Below are 21,029 nucleotides of genomic sequence, written 5' to 3'. Positions count from 1 at the left end.
CCGTTTGATTTATTTTTTATTCTTGGGTCAAATTTAGTAATTCAAATTTCACCCTCTTCCTGTCAACCGATTAATCTGAAATTTTGTATACACTTTGGATTTTGGTGACAATACAATTATGTTTATTCATTATCATTATAAATTCAAGATGGCCGCCGCTACAAAATGGCGGATAATTTATGTCTTATTAATCCCATCAATATGGGTATCAAATGAAAGGGCTCAACAAGCAGAATACAATACACTATAAAAAATTGAAATCCAAGATGGCGGCCGCTACAAAATGGCGGATAACGTAGGTTTTATCAATCCCATCAATATGGGTATCAAATGAAAGGGCTCAACAAGCAGAATACAATATACTATAAAAAATTGAAATACAAGATGGCGGCCGCTACAAAATGGCGGCTAACGTAGGTTTAATCGATCCCATCAATATGGGTATCAAATGAAAGTGCTCAACAAGTAGAATACAATTTACTATGCAGAATTGAAATCTAAGCTGGCCGCCGCTACCAAATGTCTGATAACAATTTTTTATCAATCCCACCAATATGGGTATCAAGTGTTTGCTCGCAAACGAAAAAAAAAACGACTTCAATTACATCGACGAGTAATACAACGTAGATCGACGAAAAAATAGTCAAGTAACTACGCGTTATCAAAGATTACTCAAAAAGTAGTTATCAGATCTCGATAAAATTTATATGTGACCACATGATAAACATCAGCTTTCGATTAAATCAAAAATTATCAAAATCGGTATACCCAGTAAAAAGTTATTGCGGATTTTCGAGAGTTTCCCTCAATTTCTCTGGGATCCCATCATCAGATCCTGGTTTCCTTATCATGATACCAAACTAGGGATATCCTCTTTGCAACAAAAAAAGAATTATCAAAATCGGTACCTCTAGTAGAAAGTTGTGGGGTATAATACAACGTAGGTCGACGAAAAAAGCGTCAAGTAAAAACGCATTATTAGATATAACTCGAAAAGTAGTTATTAGATCTCAAATAAATTTAAATGGGACCAATTGGTACACACCACCTTTCGATTAAGACAAAATTTGTCGAAATCGGTCCACCCGGTCAAAAGTTCTGATGTAAAATACATAAAAAAAAAAAAAAAAAATACAGTCGAATTGAGAACCTCCTCCTTTTTTGGAAGTCGGTTAATAAAAGGGCTTGACAAGAAGAATACAGTGCACTATACAACCTCAATATTTAAGATGGGCCTTGCAATAATGAAGCACTAAATAAATTAAACAGAATGCGAAATAAAAACTAAAAACTAGAAAATAAAAATAGGTAAAAAAACTTTTTAAGTTAAACGGTTTTATGTTAAACATAATTGCAATGTTTAAGATAAATGTACTAAAAACCAAAAAATAATAAAATAGATACAGTCGTGGGAATTATAAACATATGCATAGACTAGACTAAAATAAAACCGTGGGGCACGTCAATTGTCTACAAATTATCGACTTAATGTGCGATAGAAGAATCGTTTAATTCGTCGTTAAAATAGGCAGTTGGCCCGCAGACGGTGAGGAAATTACTTACTATTTTCTTGCTCATGGAAATTCCAATAGTTATACACTCCATGTAAATAAAAGAGATGTTTCAACTAGTTTATCGTTGGACATTCACACTGCTGGCTGGCGAAGAATCGTTTCACTGCTCGTAGTTTGTCTTTAATCGACAAAACATATGATAAAAGTACTACTCGCTCACCACTATGAAACCCTAAAACTCGCTTATAATCGAGCTTGCTAGCTAGTTTCCACATTCTAGCCCTACTTATCACACGTCCATCTTTGTCGGTTGAACAACTGCCTAATTATAGTGTAACATTACAAAACAAACATTTTAATCAACGATTGTAGACAATCGACGTGCCCCACGGTTTTATTTTAGTCTAGTCTATGCATATGTTTATAATTCCCACGACTGTATCTATTTTATTATTTTTTGGTTTTTAGTACATTTATCTTAAACAATGTATGTTTAACATAAAACCGTTTAACTTAAAAAGTTTTTTTACCTATTTTTTGCTCCTTTTACCTAAATAATACTTTTTCAATGTTAACTTGTTCGAAAACTTTAATTAAATTAAATAAATGGCTGTGCACCGCGGTTTTACCTGCGTTAATTTGAGGAAAAGGCTTCGCTAAATAATCTATCCAACGCTAAAATAATTTTCAATTCGAAACAGTTTTTCCTGTGTTTAGCGCGTTTAAATTATCAAACAAGAGTTTCAGTTTTATAATATTATTACCTTAATAAATTACTTAAGAATTTACTTATTAATTTACTTAAATCACTTAATTTACATGTAACTTAAAACTATGCTGGTCAAAAAATACATTTATTATAAACTAGCTGACCCGGCGAACTTCGTATCGCCTAACAGTCGATTCTTTAATTTTATTATTTTTTTTTTTTAGAATTTTTCTCTCCGTAAGAACCATCCTCGTACTTCAAGGAATATTTAAAAAAAAGAATTAGCGAAATCGGTCCAACCGTTCTCGAGTTTTGCGCTTAGCAACACATTCAGCGACTCATTTTTATATTATAGATAAACGAAACAAACATTTCTATCTATACAACCATCTATGGTTAGGGTCTATTATATAAACTCGTTTGACAATCAATTTCAAGGCCCATTTTTTCTATGCGGATGTCCTAGACACTCCCTATGAGTTAGGACAAGCCCTTTAAGGGACAATTGTATTAAATTGTGGGCTGTGATGGGTGCGTCGATAGGATTGATAGGGTAAGGCTACGCAGTAGTGGCCTAAAGACTTGGTCTCTTGAAGACTTCAGTCGAATATATCTGTCTTCATTGTCATATCATGTATTCTCTATATTTTGAAGTTAAAGTCAGAGGCACGTCAGTTCTCAGTTCCCGGCAGGATGGCGGTGAAATAAGCCTTTTGGCGCGAACTTGAGAAGGCCTATGCCCAGTGAACTCCAATAGGCTGAAATGATGAATGATGAGTAAAATTAAGTATATAAGTGCCGTGGCCTCGTACGTTCATCAAGTTTGCTCTTCAAGCTAACCTAAAACTACTATGTTTATGACTTATAAAAGTGAACAGACAACTTAGGGAAGTAAAAAATATTTACCCATATAAGGCAGTAGTGTAGTTGCACGGGACGGCAAGCGCATAATAAAAACCCGTGTTTTGTTTGGGAAAAATTAGGTTTTTTTATTATTTGTTTTATCTTTGTATTACATAAACACCTAAATACAGTCAGACCTTTTCAAAAGACTTCTCCGAATTTAGCATGTTATTGTATTAATGAATGGACGGCGTGACGTAATAATCAAGCCTATCGTGTCGTAATATTCACGCTTATCCTATATATATATATATATTATTAGAAGATTCCCCTCGATTTCTCTAGGATACCCTTTCCAACATAAAAGAATCATCAAAATCGGTTCATAAACGACGAAGTTATCTGCGAACACAAATATATATATATATATATATATATATATATGTGTGTACGGTCGAATTGAGAATCTATTTTTTTTAACTCGGTTAAAAATTCTTAAAAAAGACTTTCGAACTGTTATTTTGCAAATGAATAATTAATCTGAAGCTGCTGGGTTCGGAAAGAACCAGCAAGAAAAGCAAAGTATTTTTTTTTAATATATTATTATTCATTAAAGCGAATACTACACATATATCTATAAAATCAAAGAGATTTTAGGTATTAATGAAAAATAAAGCCACCCAAGCTTCACCAGTACACGGCCTAACGCCACAATACCTGGTGCCTTTGACCTGGCGGCCGACCTCGCCACCGCACCGTGACGCCTGCGCACTGGACGCAGATTTCAGCTAATTAATCATATTTACATACATAAATATTAATGAGATCTCTATGATACTCTCCACGATGATCTCTGTATGAAATTGTGTTTTAATTCTAATTGTATGTGCTTTGGTTGATGTGTTAAAAGCGTGAATTTTTAATTGCAAATAGCTGTTTTTACTTATATATAAAGAAATTAACTTGGCATACAAAGTTAACGGCCGATAATAATTCTTTTTTTTAATTTAATTAGTAATAAATCACATGATAACAAAAAGTAACGTTTCGTTTAAACCAGATAATTAAGTAGCTTAAGCTGCTACAGCATGAACACTGCTTTAACCGAAATCCTGAGTTGCAGACACTAAATTTATTTACAATTTAATTCAATTAAATAATATTTTGAGACAACCTGCATGTCCCTATACTAACAGTAATATATGCTTATCATAGCTTAGCGAAGTGTTAGAGTCAGTCTAATAGGACACCATACACATCAAAGCACACCACATCTGTATGGCTTGTATAAATATTTATCATAATCTAGTAACCACCCGCAAGCGCTATACCAGCAACCACGTGCTCTGACCACTATACCAAACAGTCTTGAAACATTAAAATCATAAAACTTGATACAAAAAAATTGTTGTACAAAAAAATTAATTGTATGGTTTTATGAAATCACGATGCAAATGAAACTTCACGAATAACTGAGAATATAAATGCTACACGGTCAGCTGATGCGAGCTGTGGACGCCGCCATATTGGCCATGGCTGCTCAGCCTTGCGCCATTCACTTAATCCCTACTCCGGGGCAAGCTGTAATGCGACATGCGATAGATGAACGAAACAATTTAGGGCGATACAATAAGTTTTACTTAAGGAAAAAAAAAAAAACACTAAACAACAAAGAAATCTCTTCCATACTCACACTTGGCTTTTAGATATTAAATATGATGGTACACTTTATCCGCAATTTATTATTCATATGCACTAAAAGACATGATACTAAGAGAACATAAAACCTAGGTAATAACTTGAAACTGTATCTTGATATACGCCATAATTACAAGAGCTTAATGTGGTTTAAAAGCCATCCTTACTGGAGCGTCTAAATGCATGTGTAATAAATGTGCCCTTTGGTTTTATGACGCTAGGGTTCCTTATAAAAGGTTTTAAAGGACCTCTATCTAAACTAATATTATAAAGCTGAATAGTTTGTTTGTTTTAACGGGCTTATCTCAGGAACTATTGATTAGAATTGATTTTTTTTTGTGTTGCAGTCCTTTTACCGAGAGAGGCTATACATATATAATATTTTTATATACGTTTTTCCTCAAATTATCGCGAGTGAATCCGTGGTGCATAGCTAGTTATTTATATGCCTGCCTGTCTAACGTGTAACGGTTCATTTGCCATCCAAGAGGTGTCTTAGCACTGTAGTTTATATTAGATAAGGATAAAAAGGCTTTCTTTTAGCTCTTGCCGATAATGCCTATCAGTAACTTATGTGCCAAATAAACTATCAACCACTAGTAGTGACGCAGACCCTCGGTCACAGATGTATATCGTTTTAACCGCGAGAGAATCTAAAAATTTTAGTGAGTCACAATTAGTTTTCTATCTAGTAGTTAAGTCCTTTATGCTTTTAAATAACTGTAAGTGTTGCACTCATAACAACAACGATATTGTGATTAAAATTACGACGCGTTAGCGCAGCGGTAATAGCACTGGCTGTTGCGCTGGCACTCGCGATTCCCGCTCACGACGGACATTTGTATCGACCATATAGATGTTAGTCGTGGTCTGGGCGTTGTGTTCGTGTATTGTGTTTCCGGACCCCTAGCACAGAAAGTCCTACTGGTCCGTTGAGTGTGAATCGTTTATTAATTATTATTAAATTCAAACAAGGCTCAATCTTTTGATACACTAAACAAAATGTAAAATACTAATAGATTTTTGGATGGGAATTGAACAAAACGGCTTTCGTTCGAAACGAGTCGCTGCCAACTGCGTTCATACGCTTCAGTCTGTAATATACCACTGCTATAGGCTTCTTCCCCAATAGGAAAATAATCAGATCTTAATTCACCATGCTGCTCTGATGTTTCAACCACTGTGTTGTAGAAATGCAGCACATAATTAATAAAATATAGGCTTCTGCATAATTTATATTATTTTTTTAACGTTATGTCAATTATATTTTTTAATCGCTTCAGTCTGTAATATTCCACTACTGGGCATAGGCCTCTTTTCCCACGTAGGAGAAGAATCAGATCTTAATTCACCACGCTGCTCCAATGCGTCTTGGTGGATATATTGCCTATTATGAGTAAAGATCGCTTTAAGGTGTAATGATAACACCCAGACAAACATCTGTATGGCCAATAGAAATGTTTGTCATCTGCGGGGATCGAACCCACAACTGTCAGCGCGACAGCCACATATTACCAGTGCTGTGTCAGTGAACAACGATTTGTTAGAGAGTAGAGTAGTAGAGTTTCTCTTCTCAATCATTCTCAGTTCTACTTTACATTGGCGATATCAACTGTGTTATCTTGACACTCATACAAACTTAATTAATAGAAATAATAGGATAATTTCGTATAATCTATTTAGGCCAGTCTTTCTAGGCTTAAATGACAAACTGTCATTATCATACGGAAGCAACAGCGGATGCCGTAATCTGGTCTAGCGGTGTTATGTGTGGATCTAGTCGTTGGTGGGCTAAGATAGGCTAGGTATTCAACTTAGATTAGTGTTATGAACAAAGTCGAGAATTTAAATTTCAAATAGGGTTTGAAACCTTAATTGTAGTTAATACGAACGTATCAAATACTTTGAATGTAGATCGTGCTGTATTTACTTGCAAACGGAAACAAAACGCCGCGTTGGCGCAACGGTTACAGCCATGGATTGTATCTGTTGCGTTGGCGGTTGCGGGTTCGATCCCCGCACATGACAAACATTTGTAATTGCCATACAGGTGTTTGCCGTGCTCTGGGTGTTTGTGCACTCCTTGTGGGTCTCCCCACCGTGCCTCGGAAACCTGATAGTGATCGTTACTCATAGTAGGGAATATATCCGCCAACCCGCATTGGAGCAGCATGGTGGATTAAGCTCTGATCCTTCTCCTACATAGAGAAATAGGCCTATACCCAGTGGTGGGATATTACAGGCTGAAGCGAAAAAAAAGCGACGTCACTTACATCGACAAGTACAACGTGCATAGACTAGAAAATAGTATAGTAAGTACGCGGTATCAAAGATTACTCAAAAAGTGGTCATTATATCTCGATCAACTTTAAATGCGACAAGACAAGCATCAGCGTTCGATTAAAAGGAGAATAAACAAAATCGGTATACCCAGTAAAAAGTTCTGAGATAACATACATAAAAAAATACAATCGAATTGAGAACCTCCTCCTGTTTTGAAAGTCGGTTGAAAATTCGGCAAGAAACGCAAAAATTGCTCTCTTCAATAGTGTCAATACATATATACATATGGCAATATTATGATCTCTTACAATTGTATATTAATATTATTAATTAGTAAAGTAAGTAATTTATAGTAATCAGTTTTTTAAATAAAGGCTATTTATCGAAGTAGCTTTCAGTAGGTATATGATTCATAAATTACTAGAAATAAAAATATCCTGACGTTTTTTCTAAATTAACTTTAAAAATATTTCCATTGAATTTATTTATTCCGTCCTATTATTCACGGTCACGTCTAAATCTTTCGTATTGTCAACTTTATTTATATAAAAATAAGATTTAAAGTATAAATTCAATTCGCGATCTAAATAACTAAATGAAACGTGAAGGAAAAGTAATTCTATTGTCTTCCTAGAAGACCGAGCCGTGGGTAAATTGTTGTTAGAAAAAACATTATAACTTACTGAAATATATGTATATTTATAATAAAACAATGTGTGAAAATAACATATTATGTTAAAGCTCTTAAAAGTTAATGGAAGTTAATTTAGCTACAAACAGACAATGGATAATGTCTCAATTTCGAGGCTGAGAACTTGAGAATTATCGCCATAGCAGCATTCTTCTTAACTTAGGAAATTACTTTCGCTGAATGATTTATATTTGGGATTTCAGAAATTAAATTCATTTGACGTCATTCATAATATAAGAATATTTTTTATTTTATTTATTTTTTTAAATTCATTGACCTAATCGCCAAGTACCCACATAAACGTCAAAACCAAACTCCTTGGTACTAGGAAAGTACACAAGATAGAGAGGTTGCAGAAACTTGTTATAAAAATTTAAAATGTATTGTATTTTATGTTTTCGAATACTATTTTAAGACCGGGATATGATCTAGAATATAATGAGAAATACTATTCTTTGTCGATCGGTGTTTATAACGAATCGTTAATTGTTTTAATTTCATTCTGTATACACTGTATTATAATCTTATTTAAAAATAATGGTCCCTCATATAAACATCCTCACTGAACGGGCTTGTACAAGAAAAATTAACAAATCGTACAATCAAGTCATACAAATGTACCTTTGTAATATCAGCAAAGTCTTACATGATAAAAAAAGTAATTAAATGATTTGTTTCCAGACAAAATGAACGGCTTAAACGGTCACAGCAACGGCGAAGTGAACGGCGCTGGCGACATCATCACTCAGAACCAGCAGCGCGGCTGGTGGACCATCGGGCTGATCAACTCGAGATACCGGTACCTCACAGCTGAGACCTTCGGCTTCAAGATCAACGCGAACGGCACCAGCCTCAAGAAGAAGCAGATATGGACCTTGGAACCCGCTTCTGGAAACGCCAATGATAGTGAGTTGCAGTCTATATATATTTTCTATTCTTATTGTTTTTGTTTGTGTATTTTACTTTTGTTAAAAAAGGAAGCCCAACTATTAGACGCATTTAGGAGAAAACTGCACAATTTTTTTAAATTACATCTTAAGAATCTCAATAATAAAAATAACTATAGAAACTAATTGTTTTAACGAAAAAAAAAAACAACTTCCAACTACATCGACAAGTAATATAACCTAAGTAGACGAAAAAAAAATTAACAAACGCACTAGTCGTCACTAGGATTTTTGAAGGGTTCCCTCGATTTCTGTGGGATTCCATCATTAGATCTTGGTTTTCTTATCATGGTACCACACTTGGGGTATCTTCTTTCCAACAAAAAAAAGAATGATCAAAATCGGTTCATAAACGACGAACTTATCCACGAACATTCATAAAAAAAAATATATACGGTCGAGTAGAGTAACCTCCTCCTTTTTTCGGAATCGAAGTCGGTTAAAAAGCCTTAGAATGATTGTTTTGACTTGTGTTACACTCATAAAGATCCTTTAATTGGTATTTCCTAAATATTAAATTTTTTGTTACATCGTTTCTCAGACAATATTTTGCCCCTTACTCAAACAATCGATATTTTGTCACCGAACTGCGACTTTTAATAACATTATAGTAAAAGCCAAGAGTATTTACTAACATTGAATTTGTAATTTTAAAAGTCGTAGAATAAATACTAAATAGACATGTAAATCTCAAAAAAAAAAACACAATAAAAAAAACGAAAGCCAGACAGTCAAACAGAACGAAATCAAAGATAAAATTGCGTACCTAAACAGGAACGGGAAATGTTCGGATCGGAGTAAAACGAGCATGTACGAAATGCTGATTGCATTCCCAACCCTCTCGCCGCCGCACGCTAATTGCACCCTCCCAATATTGCAGGTGGCTTCGACGCGTTGAACAACTGACAATTTAATGTGTAACAGAAGTATACACCTTTATAAAATAATGTATATTAACAATAGTTAATTATATTACGACATAATATTACATGCAAAAATATCAATGCAAAATATCGTTAACTTCAAAGGACATTTTTTTTGTGTACGTGTAGCCTGCCTGGTGGTAAGCGATTACCATAGCCTATGGACGCCTGCAACTCCAGGAGCATTGATTAACCGTACCCCTGACCCTTCTTTTCACGTTCTCTCTAGTTTACTCACCACAGGAACATAGCACTTGAAAGCTGTATCATTTATTTTTGGCCGTCACAAGGTCTCCATTATCTCTTCCAGGGTAACTTTGATATTAACGTACAAATTGTCATATGTATAAAATCATGTATATTTTAGATTGGAGTAAGACTCGTGCTTGACTAATTTTTATGACGCGAGTAAAATCAAATTAAAATTTATATTTAACAATTTGATTGAAGTAAAGAACGCATGTTATGAAGCCCCATTCGTTTACGAGCTCCAGGGGCTCTTTGAAGTCAACGTTCGTGTATATTTTAAATATTTTCAATTCTCCCGCACATGTAAAATCCACCCCGGTCACGTCCGGTGAAAGCGCTCTAAGAGGGGCGCATCTAGGGTTGTTTGATTTCCCGAAACCAGTTATTTATTTTTTAAATTTGGATATTAAAAATACGCAAACGTGAATATTTTATCATCTCTAAAAATATGATTATTGCTAGATGCTAGATGACCTGCGTGATTTCAAACGTGTTATTCAAAGTATTTTTTTTTAATAATTGGTTGATTAAGTCTATTCTAGGTCTTTATTATATAGATGTTTATGTATTTAATTGTAAGAGACTTACATAAATTTAATTTCTTATCATTTTGGTCTGGAATCCCAGCCTATTATAATTATTGAATCCTTGGCATACTCACACCGCTATATAGGTATACGTAACAAAATTTTTATTACAACAAATTTAGATCTTCCAAACAATAACTTCTGTAAATGTGTACATTTAATACGTGCCTTAAATAATTATAATTAATATGAAATCGGCAGCCCTGTTCTCACCATTCGCACCCCATTGCCAAGGTCCCAGCTGATACCCTCTCTGAATCAATACTGCCGGCACCGCCCACTGTATCAACGATAACCTGTTCAAATATATGTTTTAACTTGTTCAAATGTTTATAGCTTAAAAACTTATAAGGGAGGCAGGTTACGTTCAACAAGTGCTGTAGTTATGATCAATCACTCGTATAAAACTAGTAAACTTTTTTATGGCGATATACTACGATACTGGAAGCTAAATTAAATATTTTTGATACACATCTGATTATTTGTGTCTTGATTGCTTAGGGGACATCCATTAGATATCGTCTTATATCTTGAATTGCTTAGGGGACATCCATTTGAATATTACGTGAGCTTAGAATGGAAGGGAGGGGGTTCTGAAATCTCACCAAATCTCATTTAGACCAATGAGGGCATAATCGAAAATCTCACATCAACTTAAAAAATATAAAATATTACAGATATTAAGAAAATATATTTTGCGTTTTCATTTTGCTCGCTAAAATAAATCTCATGGCAATTTAAATCATTTAATTTTCGCCTTGAATTTTATTTAATTTAAATAAATTAACTATAGTATACTTGAACAGTTATTTCCCGTTAATCTAAATTATGTTCAGCGTCAATCTCACGTAATGGGGGGAGGGGGGTTGATAAATCTCAAAATCCTCCGCCGAAACTACAGTATCAAATGATTAACAGAGACTTAGTATGATTTGAGTATTTGGTACTATGGGTTAGGACACTAAGCAAGCTGGTTAGGAAGGAGTCTACGTAAAAAAGGTAATTCAAAGGTTTTATTAACAGAACCAAATTTTGCATGTTTTGCGTAGAACTTTCAAATCAAGAGCGTAAGTTATAGGGACTCCAATTGCCAACAATTGTCAGCGGATTTTAAAGCGCAAAAACAACAACGGTTAAGCTGAAAACACAAGATCGTATTTTTATTCTCATAACACGGATATCATTTGTAAAATATTATTCTTAAGTTTGTTTTGTTTCCATTTATTCTTACTTCATGGATTTCCTTTTTACAGTGTACAATCTTCTCTCATGGTTATAGTAACTAACTTATGCAGTAGCAATCATAGTCAAAATAAAAATTTACTATATTCAAGTAGGCTTCAAATCTTCAAAACAGGGTGCCCATCCTATTGGGGTCGTAATGTGTTAGGTATTTATTTATTCCAACGCCGGATTTGTCGATAAGTCTTGAAGGCTCTTCCGAAAACTGCAGATTTTTTGGCAATTTATTTTTTAAGGGTGGCTTTAATCTTAGGGCAAAGGAAATGGTCTATCGTCAGCATAGGTATACATGTAACAACACAACTTAACTGAGGTAGGGCACAGCAGGAATTTCCTGCTCAAAATCTAGAGCAGCCTGACTGGGGTAGTACCTTACAGAAGATCACAGCTGAATAATACTGTTTTCAAGTATTGTGTTCCTGTTGGTGAGTAAGGTGACCAGAGCTCCTGGGGGGATTGGAGATTGGGTCGGCAACGATCTTGCGATGCCTCTGGTGTTGCTGGCGTCTATAAGCTACGGTAATCGCTTACCATCAGGTGAGCCGTACGCTTGTTCGCCGACATAAAAAAAAATTATAATAAATATGCAAATAACTATGAATACATATTATTATATACTTTTCTTCACTACTATTCCCACATTTAATACAATCCCGCTGTCCGCCGTTGAGCTATTGATTTAGCGGCTCAGTTAACACTCAAACTCATTCAAATTAACCGTCACGTATCCGACACGGTGTAACAGTTTCATTAAGACGAGATGTAAGTGGGACAGAGCTCGCAAGAACGTTTACCATTGTTCCAGCGTCGCTCCCACGTGAAACAAGACTCAGTGGGACCGTCAACACATCCAACTGTTTACTTAGTGATAACTTGATTCGTTTTTGTTTTATGGTGTTAAATATATTATATATTTGTATATGTTGGTTTCATTTTCATGTTGAGTGGTTAGTTACTAGTGGTCTCAGTGGTCGAAATTCGACCATAATTATTTTAAATTGTAAGTTTGAGCATTACTAAGGTTCTGTTGTTAATGACTATACTTATATAATAATAAACAAAAGAGTATGTATGGGTCTGTGTGTCAAATACATGGTAGTGTGTGTTATGTTTTTTTTTTTTCATTGATTTAATGTATTTTTTATGCACAACAAAAAAAAATATTTGCATTATGCACTCCTCTATAGAAACTGTAAGTGTACGAATTATGAAAAAATATATTCGTATAAACAAGGGTAGAAAGTTTTTGCGATATTAACATTTTAATAATAACATTTTAGTACCCACGAGTCAAAGTTTAATAACGCAAATCATAGGTGTCTTTAAAACGTAAATAAAAAATTTGTGTGTGCAATTATTTCACATGGCAGAAGATTTCTGAAAAATAGTAGGAAGGTAGTTTCGTAAAAAAAGTCGTAAGCGCCATGAAAAACACGTCGCTTACGTGTTATGAGTAGTAATGTATTCTATCTCATTTCCTCCTATATACATTTGTGTTTCTTTCTTTATCGTTCATTTTCGTTTCATCGAGGTACTGATAGTCGATACAAAAAAAGCTATAAAACACGGTTAATAACAAAAAATATGTCTCAACAAAGTATGTCATATTCAAAAACATAATTCCGTTTATTCAAATAACAGAAACGATATTCGTATAATATTTTTAGTATATTGATTTATTAATAAAGTCCGTTTAAGCATTTCACTGGATATATTTCATCTCTATTTACATATTCCTAATGAGCGTCTGATTTCCGGTTGACAGTAGGAAAGACGAGACTTATTGGTTCAGCTGATCTGTTCAATAGATACTATTGGACTTAAGGATCGTCCATTGATGTCTTTTAGCAATTTTTTACCCCCTTGCTTGGTGACATTTGGTGAGGTTACTAGATTACACCCCCATTATAAAAATTACTGGTGTATTTTTTGTGCAAAGTAAACTGGATATTATGTTTAAATTCAGGTAGAATCTATTTAAAATTTGAAATATTAAGCATCGCGATGTAAACTTCTAGACAGCCATCAAGGTTGCAGCGTGCTTGTTGGTTGTTTCTTTGGTTTAGAAATCGCGAGAAATAAATACTCTATATATCTCAAAATAGCCCCCCCCCCCCCCCACCCCTTTCGATAGATATAACGGGCGACTCTTTAGATCAGAGATGTCAAAGATGCGGCTCGCGACCGCAACATGTCACAGAAAGAAGAATCATAACTTCACTGGATTCCTCTACGGAAGTTTTAAAATGCGCATTTTTTTATTTACACATTCTAAATTTATTATATGACCCTCTGCAGAATTGAGTTTGACATCCCTGGTTTAGATGTCTTACTCGCTATCGTGTTTCGACTCGACTTCGGAATACAGTTACCTATATTATATCAATTATTCTAAACTAATTGACTAGTCAAACTGTGTGTAATAATTATTCTAATAGTACTCATTGTAATACAAAAACTTAATTATTTCAAAAAAAAAAAAAATTAAAAAAAAAGGGAAAGTCTGTATCACCAAACATTTTATACTATTGGATGATATCTAATACTCTCATTTTCTATGTTAAACTGATTCAAACGTTTATGCAGATTTATCGTCTTGTGACCAAGTTCTCTAAAAAATTCGTGTTTAGTTTTTATACTTTCACTAAATCACGACTAAAACATAATTTATTGGTTCTAAAATAACCAAATAAGTCAATAAAAACTCGTCAATAAAACAACATTCCTATTTTCAAACAAGCAGCTTTTGATGTTTTCTGATATTAAAAAACTAGCCCGTGTGCCCGCGACTTCGTCGTCGAATTTAACAAAATAATTATTTTTTTAGTTCGCAGAGTTATAAAATATTATACATTTTTAAAATAGAGGTAGCCTAAGTTACTCCTTATTACATCAGCTATCTGCTAGTGAAAGTCCTGTCAAAATCGGTCCAGCCGTTTGAGAGATTAGCCGGAACAAACAGACAGACAGACAGACAGAAAAAAATGTAAAAAGTATTATTTTGGTATTTGTATCGTGTATACATATGAATTTAGTAAAACGCAGCTATTTTAATATTACAAACATACACTCCAATTTTATTCTTTTGTATAGATGTATAGATTGGTGGTAGATAATTTGAATCAACAATCGAGAAATACATTTCCTATATTCTTAATGTATACATACATATAATAAAAAACGAGTGTGTTTTAGACCGCACGACTGACGTAAAACTTACGAAACGTAACTCTCATAAGTTAGTGAAGATAGAAAGACAGATATAGTTAGCGAAGTTCACATGAGTTCACGCATTTTTGGCGCGAACTTGTGGAGGCCTATATCCAGCAGTGGACTGCAATAGGCTGAAATGATGATGATGAAGTTAGTGAAGATAGAAAGAATCTCCCTCTCAACTTCCGTTCAAATCGGTTGATCACACTTTCCGTCACGCTCTCGTCACGCATTCACCAGTTATAACTCCCCAAGTCAAGCATGTGTAATGAAATTTACTTCAAAAATTGTTTTTACCCAATGTATGATGTAGATATTTAAGAAATTATTATTTAAGAAAATTAGTTAGTGGTGTCGAAATAATTATTTTCGATTTTTTCGTATTTTTAAAAAAAAATATCAACATTAATAATATATGAGATGTACCTTTTTGCACTACTATACCATTACATTCTCACAAAGCCTCTAACGAGTCTAACGGAAACGTGGGGGAGCTCATATTGGTTACTTGTCGTCAATTTCCAAAAACCGTAGTCTTGCTTGTAGTTACTTTGAACCTTTAAAACATGAACCTTCAATATATTTTATATGAGTTGCCTTCACGTATTTTAAAGGGTTTATTGTCAGTAAAATTTGACTATTCGTAACTTTCGGACGTAAAAGAAAGACGAATAAAAAAACTTCTCGAGTCGAATTCGCTAACTGCTGTATTGTAGCTACGTCCATATTGACAGTTATGTTTCGAGATGCAGTACTTTTTCTTATTAAGTCAGTGGCTTTTAATTGTGGTATAATAAGGCGGATTATTTGGCCAATACCACGTAGAATAAAGGAGACACGAAATTAATGATAAGTCGGAGAGTGATCGAGATTAAAATGTTAGTAAAATTGAAGACCGTAGAATTAGATGTTTTTTGATTAACTCTTAACCTAACAAGACCATTTAAAATACAATATCTGGACCACACAGGACCAAGTTTTCTTACTAATTAAAACATAGCTACACTATGTTAGAACACTCATCATATAAACATTCAACTAACATATAAAACGGTAGCAAGAATCGTTTTTACGTAATGAGGCTCGTACAGCCATCTATTATATTTTATCAGAACTAAAACAAGTTATCTAAAGAGACATGTGTCACGGGAATCGATATCTCGATCCCGCAGACAGGTTCACTGACTGCATCCAGACAGTCGACATACCCTAGTGCATTCAGAGGACGCTAAACTACTGTAAATGCTATAAATATAAAATCGTCTAAGTTTTTAATTTCCGTTCAAGATTCAGGTGACATGACTGTATCAATGAATTCCCAGTATTAATACGGCGTTTTTTATTTATTCCATTTAATAGTATTTTTTTATTTATTCCAATGGTGTTTGGCGTTCATTTTACGAAAATTAAACCAGAATTAACATGGCTTTAACTGAACGCGGTAGTTATGTATAATTTTAGACAGATATCACATTAAATTTATAGGATATTCAATATTCCAAAGAAAAATGGAAGATCTGGAAAGTTCTATTTCTAGAAACTCGGTTTATGCTTTGGAGATTAGCATTCCTAATTCCGAATAACCTTTAACACCATTTAATAAAACCATTTGTTTCCAGGTATGATCTATCTGCGCTCACATTTAGACAAGTACCTCGCCGTTGATTCCTTCGGAAACGTCACCTGTGAATCAGACGAGAAGGAGGCTGGAAGCAAGTTCCAGATCAGGTAAGCTTCGCATATTTAAGCCTAATCACTTATCTAGAGATTCATACCATACATGTAGTTTTAAATAACTTTCTGTTCTTAGGAAAGTAATAAAACACAGTATATATATTATTTTCAAAAGAGTAACTGCGGAGTTTCTTGCCGATTCTTCTCTGTAGAATCTGCATTCCGAATCGGTGGTAGCTTCACTTTTAAAAATAATAATCTATGATGAACAACGATGAAAATGACGATTCGAAAGTGCATTTGACGCCTATTTGAATTAAGTTACTTTTAATTGATTTTGATTCAGAATACCAAAATACTGCAGTTATTACAGTTATACCTTTTTAACTTTTAGGATTTCAAATTAAATTTGTGTATTTCAAACAATTTTTACAGTCAAAAACAAATGTAAATACATGAAAAATGTCTGACAGTTTTTTTTTTTTGCATCCCTATTTTAATTAAATGTATAGAAAAATTGATGATTCGGTGTTCTTTCTTTTGGGTGCCAACTATGTTTGCGTATAAAACTCTCCACCTCGCTTTAACGGATAAAGTACAAGGGAATTTTAGTGATTAACAATAACAAAATTTACACGCGAGTCGGTAGAGAATCGTGACACATTAATCTTCAAATAAGAAAAGGGCTTTAACAAAGACTTAAGACATTACCATCTGTTACAGTACAATGAGAGAATAGATACTTGATATGCGATTAACAAACGGATGTGCTAGACTACCCATTGTGTGCCAATCCTTAAAATCGTTCCATTTTATCGTCCATACAACATTGCCAGTTACCCATAGGCCACATCCACTATTGATATGTGTAGAACTCACAAATCAAATAATCAGTAACACTTCATGAATACGATAATGCCAGAATTACCGAAATTCAGACCAAACTTAATTTCTAATTCTTTTGTCATGTCCTTTTCATGCCCGAGGTTGTCTGGAAGAGATCGCTCTTTTAGCGATAAGACCGCCTTTTGTACATTTCTATATTTTCTTTTTCGGTGTAAAATTTTGTTCTCTGATAGTGTACAATAAAGAGTATTTGTATTATATTGTATTTGAACTTATTCCTTCTTCATAAGAACGGTACGATATGAATTTTTAACCAGAAAACATTTACGAACAATTGTGACATCATTGCTCTCAATCGAAATGATTACAATTCAATTTTAATTGTGTATTGTTTATCTGATACTTATAAAAACACACGAACTAATTTTACATCGACAACTACAGTCAAATACACATTATTGAGATATCACAAAAACTTTTTTTGAAATAAAACAAGAGTCATCAAAATCGTTGCACCCAGTGAAAAGTTATTAGGTAATTGGTAATTGGGAACCTCATCTTTTTTAAATCAGTTGAAAAATAAAAGTTATGAGGTAATTGGTTATTGGGAACCTCATATTTTTGAAATCAGTTGAAAAATAAGATCTCCAAAGCCGTAATGACTAACCTGTCATCACTCATTGACTATAAGCCGCTAGTAAAATTAAACGTAGAACTAGACCAGCTCTAGTAAATCCTGTTATTACTGCGGTAGCGACCGGGAAACTTGCTTTCGTTGTTTAGAGTGCTAACGTAGTTTCTGATTCGTCTTTTTATTGTTCCTGGAACATTGTTATGTACCTGTTCGTCAGTGCAAGAATGGTCAATTCACGTGTGTCAATTAAACTATGTTGGTAATAAAAATTTGGTCCCAATTTGGGCAGTAATTAGCCAAAGATTATAAAAGCCTTAATCAAGACCTGACATTTTGACATGAGATTTCCTGCTGCGTATAATCCTTAAATGCTTAACAGTTTTAACCTCAATTAAACAATAGCCAAAGCACAATTTTAGGCTTTTTTTTACGCTTCAGCCTGTAGTATAATCAGGCAATAAGCAAGTTGGCGGATATATTCCCTACAATGAATAACGATCCCTATCAATTGTACATGATAACAACCGGGACCAATGGCTTAACGTGCTCTCCGAGGCAAGGTGGGGATACCCACAAGAACTACAAACACCCAGACCACGGCAAACATCTGCATCATGCAACCAGTGCTGTGACTGTTGCGTCAACGAGTCGTCAGCTTTTTTATTCGCTATAAACGTAGCAAATCACACTCGGTACAAATCTCGTAAAACAATACATTCTAAATTAGGCGTTTCCATCTAAGTACTGTTCAATTTATTATCACTACGAGTCCTGTTTTAAATAAATCGCAAGTAAGACGCGAGTCTCAGGAAGGCGATAAATCTGACACAACCCTCGAATACTAATCTCAGTGACTCATCGGAAGTTGAGTCCTTTTTGTGTGACTAATATTCTTATATTCTTACTTTAATATACATGGCGCCAATTTAAGGCAAAATTTTGGTGAAAGTTTTAAACCTTTCCCGGCTTTTAATATTAATGTCGATAGTACGTTTGATTCAATAATTTCAGTACAAAACTAGTAATTTCCTATATTTAGTTTATTGAAGAGCAGTTAGTTACTCTATTTGACGTTTAAAGAATTAATTAAAATTTTACGCCATGATAATTTATCTGCAAAATAATAATTTGTCAAAATAAATGTGTCTCGCGCATTGTTTTTTTTTATTGTATTACCATAATTACAGGAAGAGACAAATTCTTAGACAACGCTTGACAGAACATCGACAATAACAAGGTTCGCCGAAAACCAAATTGTTGGTGCAACACATCAGCTAATGACAGGAAGACTGATAGCTTAAACAAATAATTTAAATATCATTAAATAACATCCATTCTAAGGCTAGAAAAGGAGAAATATTATGCCGTAACTACATCGATAACATCTCCAAAGTCCCGTAGCATGATGTTTGATAAGCTTTTTACGTGAATATTATAAGAAATTTGAAATAAACTTTTATATTGATGACGCGTTGGCGCGGTCATAGCACTGGCTGTTGCGGGTTCGATACACGCTCACGACAGACATTTGTATTGGCCATATGTTTGTCGTGGTCTGGGCGTTTGTGCTTCTGTATTGTGTGTGTTCCCAGATCGACACAGGAGAAAATTCTACTGAGGGCCGTTGAGTGTTAAGCGTTTATTATTTATTTATTTTTACTGTCTTAGATTTGGTGAAGACGTAAACATGCAATATCACTATTAAAATCAAGTCAGAGCGTAGAAAAAAGAATGGTAAACAGAGTAAGAAAAATATCAGATTTTATGTTAGATCGAGATAGCTTTAATTATTTCGGTTTTTGAGTAAAAACATTCATTATACATACATCTTCTATCTAATATATAAAATTCTCGTGTCATGGTGTTAAACATTGAACTCCTCCGAAACGGCTCGACCGATTTTAATCAGATTAATAATTTAATCTGAGAATCAGTCAACATCTATTTTTCATACCCCTAAGTTATAAGGGGGAGGGGGGATTAAGCGGGTTAATAACATATAATTATGGCAAAACAGCGTTTGCGGGTTCAGCTAGTTCTAGTATATAAAATATGTATCAAGTTATTAAATCACGAGGTCCAACACAAACGTCCAAATATTTTCAAATCGATACTATATCATTATGTAAATATTATTATTTATTCACATTATAAATGACAAACAATTGGCAACGAACCCAGACAGCTCTATCTTATCAATACCTACCCATTGTGGAGCGATCAAAACAATAACAAGGCTTCGTGTGTGGACGACGCGACTGACTCATGCCTCACATTTCTCCGAGATTCACTTATGAATCATCCCTTAAGTTGAATACGAATCGATGAACTCAGCTGTAACACGAGTAAACAAAATATAATTGTGTTTACAGACTTGAACTGACATCGATAACTAATACAACTTAGTGTATTCGGAAAAATAGTCAAGTAAATACAACAAAAAGTATTATTGAAAAAAAAATTAAGTTAGTGAAAATTTATTCAGAATTGCTTATAACCTTTATAATACAAAATAATTATATTTTCCGATAGTTAAAAAGTACTCGCCTTTGCCGTTGACAACGTAAATTTAGATTTAGGTATACCATCCATCCTTATTCGACGTTGACAAAATCGTCTGTGTAATTGTGCAGTATTGAAATCTATAAAATATAGATTTTACCATTTTTTTCTTAATTAATTTCATACGTCGTGTAGCTTCACAATATTGCAGTAAATTGGCGATATGATGGGACATACATTTTTTTTTATAATTTATTAGCCAGTACATAACAATTAAATAATATTTTTGAAATTTAGGTATCACGAAAACCTCACGGGTTTATCTGGGTAGAGAGTCGTTCAGTTCATGCAGTTCGTTTTTGAACAAGATTTGATTATCATATTGTATACATTTCTTGCCGTTCTTAGGGCAGTTTATGGGTATTTAGATGAATATTAAGAGTATCTTGGTACCAATTGGAATCTATTCAAAAT

General features: G+C 34.0%; 1 protein-coding gene across 1 annotated transcript in view; it reads left to right on the top strand.

Annotated features, from left to right (window-relative positions):
- Window positions 1-8,416: 8,416 nt before the first annotated feature.
- Window positions 8,417-21,029, top strand: part of LOC123657352 (protein singed) — a 29,149-nt gene continuing 16,536 nt past the window's right edge. Inside the window, exons 1-2 of the mRNA XM_045592916.1 lie at window positions 8,417-8,644; window positions 16,519-16,627. Of these exons, the coding sequence (XP_045448872.1) occupies window positions 8,425-8,644; window positions 16,519-16,627 (329 nt within the window). The 5' untranslated portion in view covers window positions 8,417-8,424. The remainder of the gene's footprint in view (window positions 8,645-16,518; window positions 16,628-21,029) is intronic.

The sequence above is a fragment of the Melitaea cinxia genome, chromosome 10, assembly GCF_905220565.1.
Source record: "Melitaea cinxia chromosome 10, ilMelCinx1.1, whole genome shotgun sequence".
Taxonomy (NCBI): Eukaryota; Metazoa; Arthropoda; class Insecta; order Lepidoptera; family Nymphalidae; genus Melitaea; species Melitaea cinxia.
Note: the sequence above shows the minus strand (reverse complement) of the source record. Positions and strands in the feature narration are given on the sequence as shown.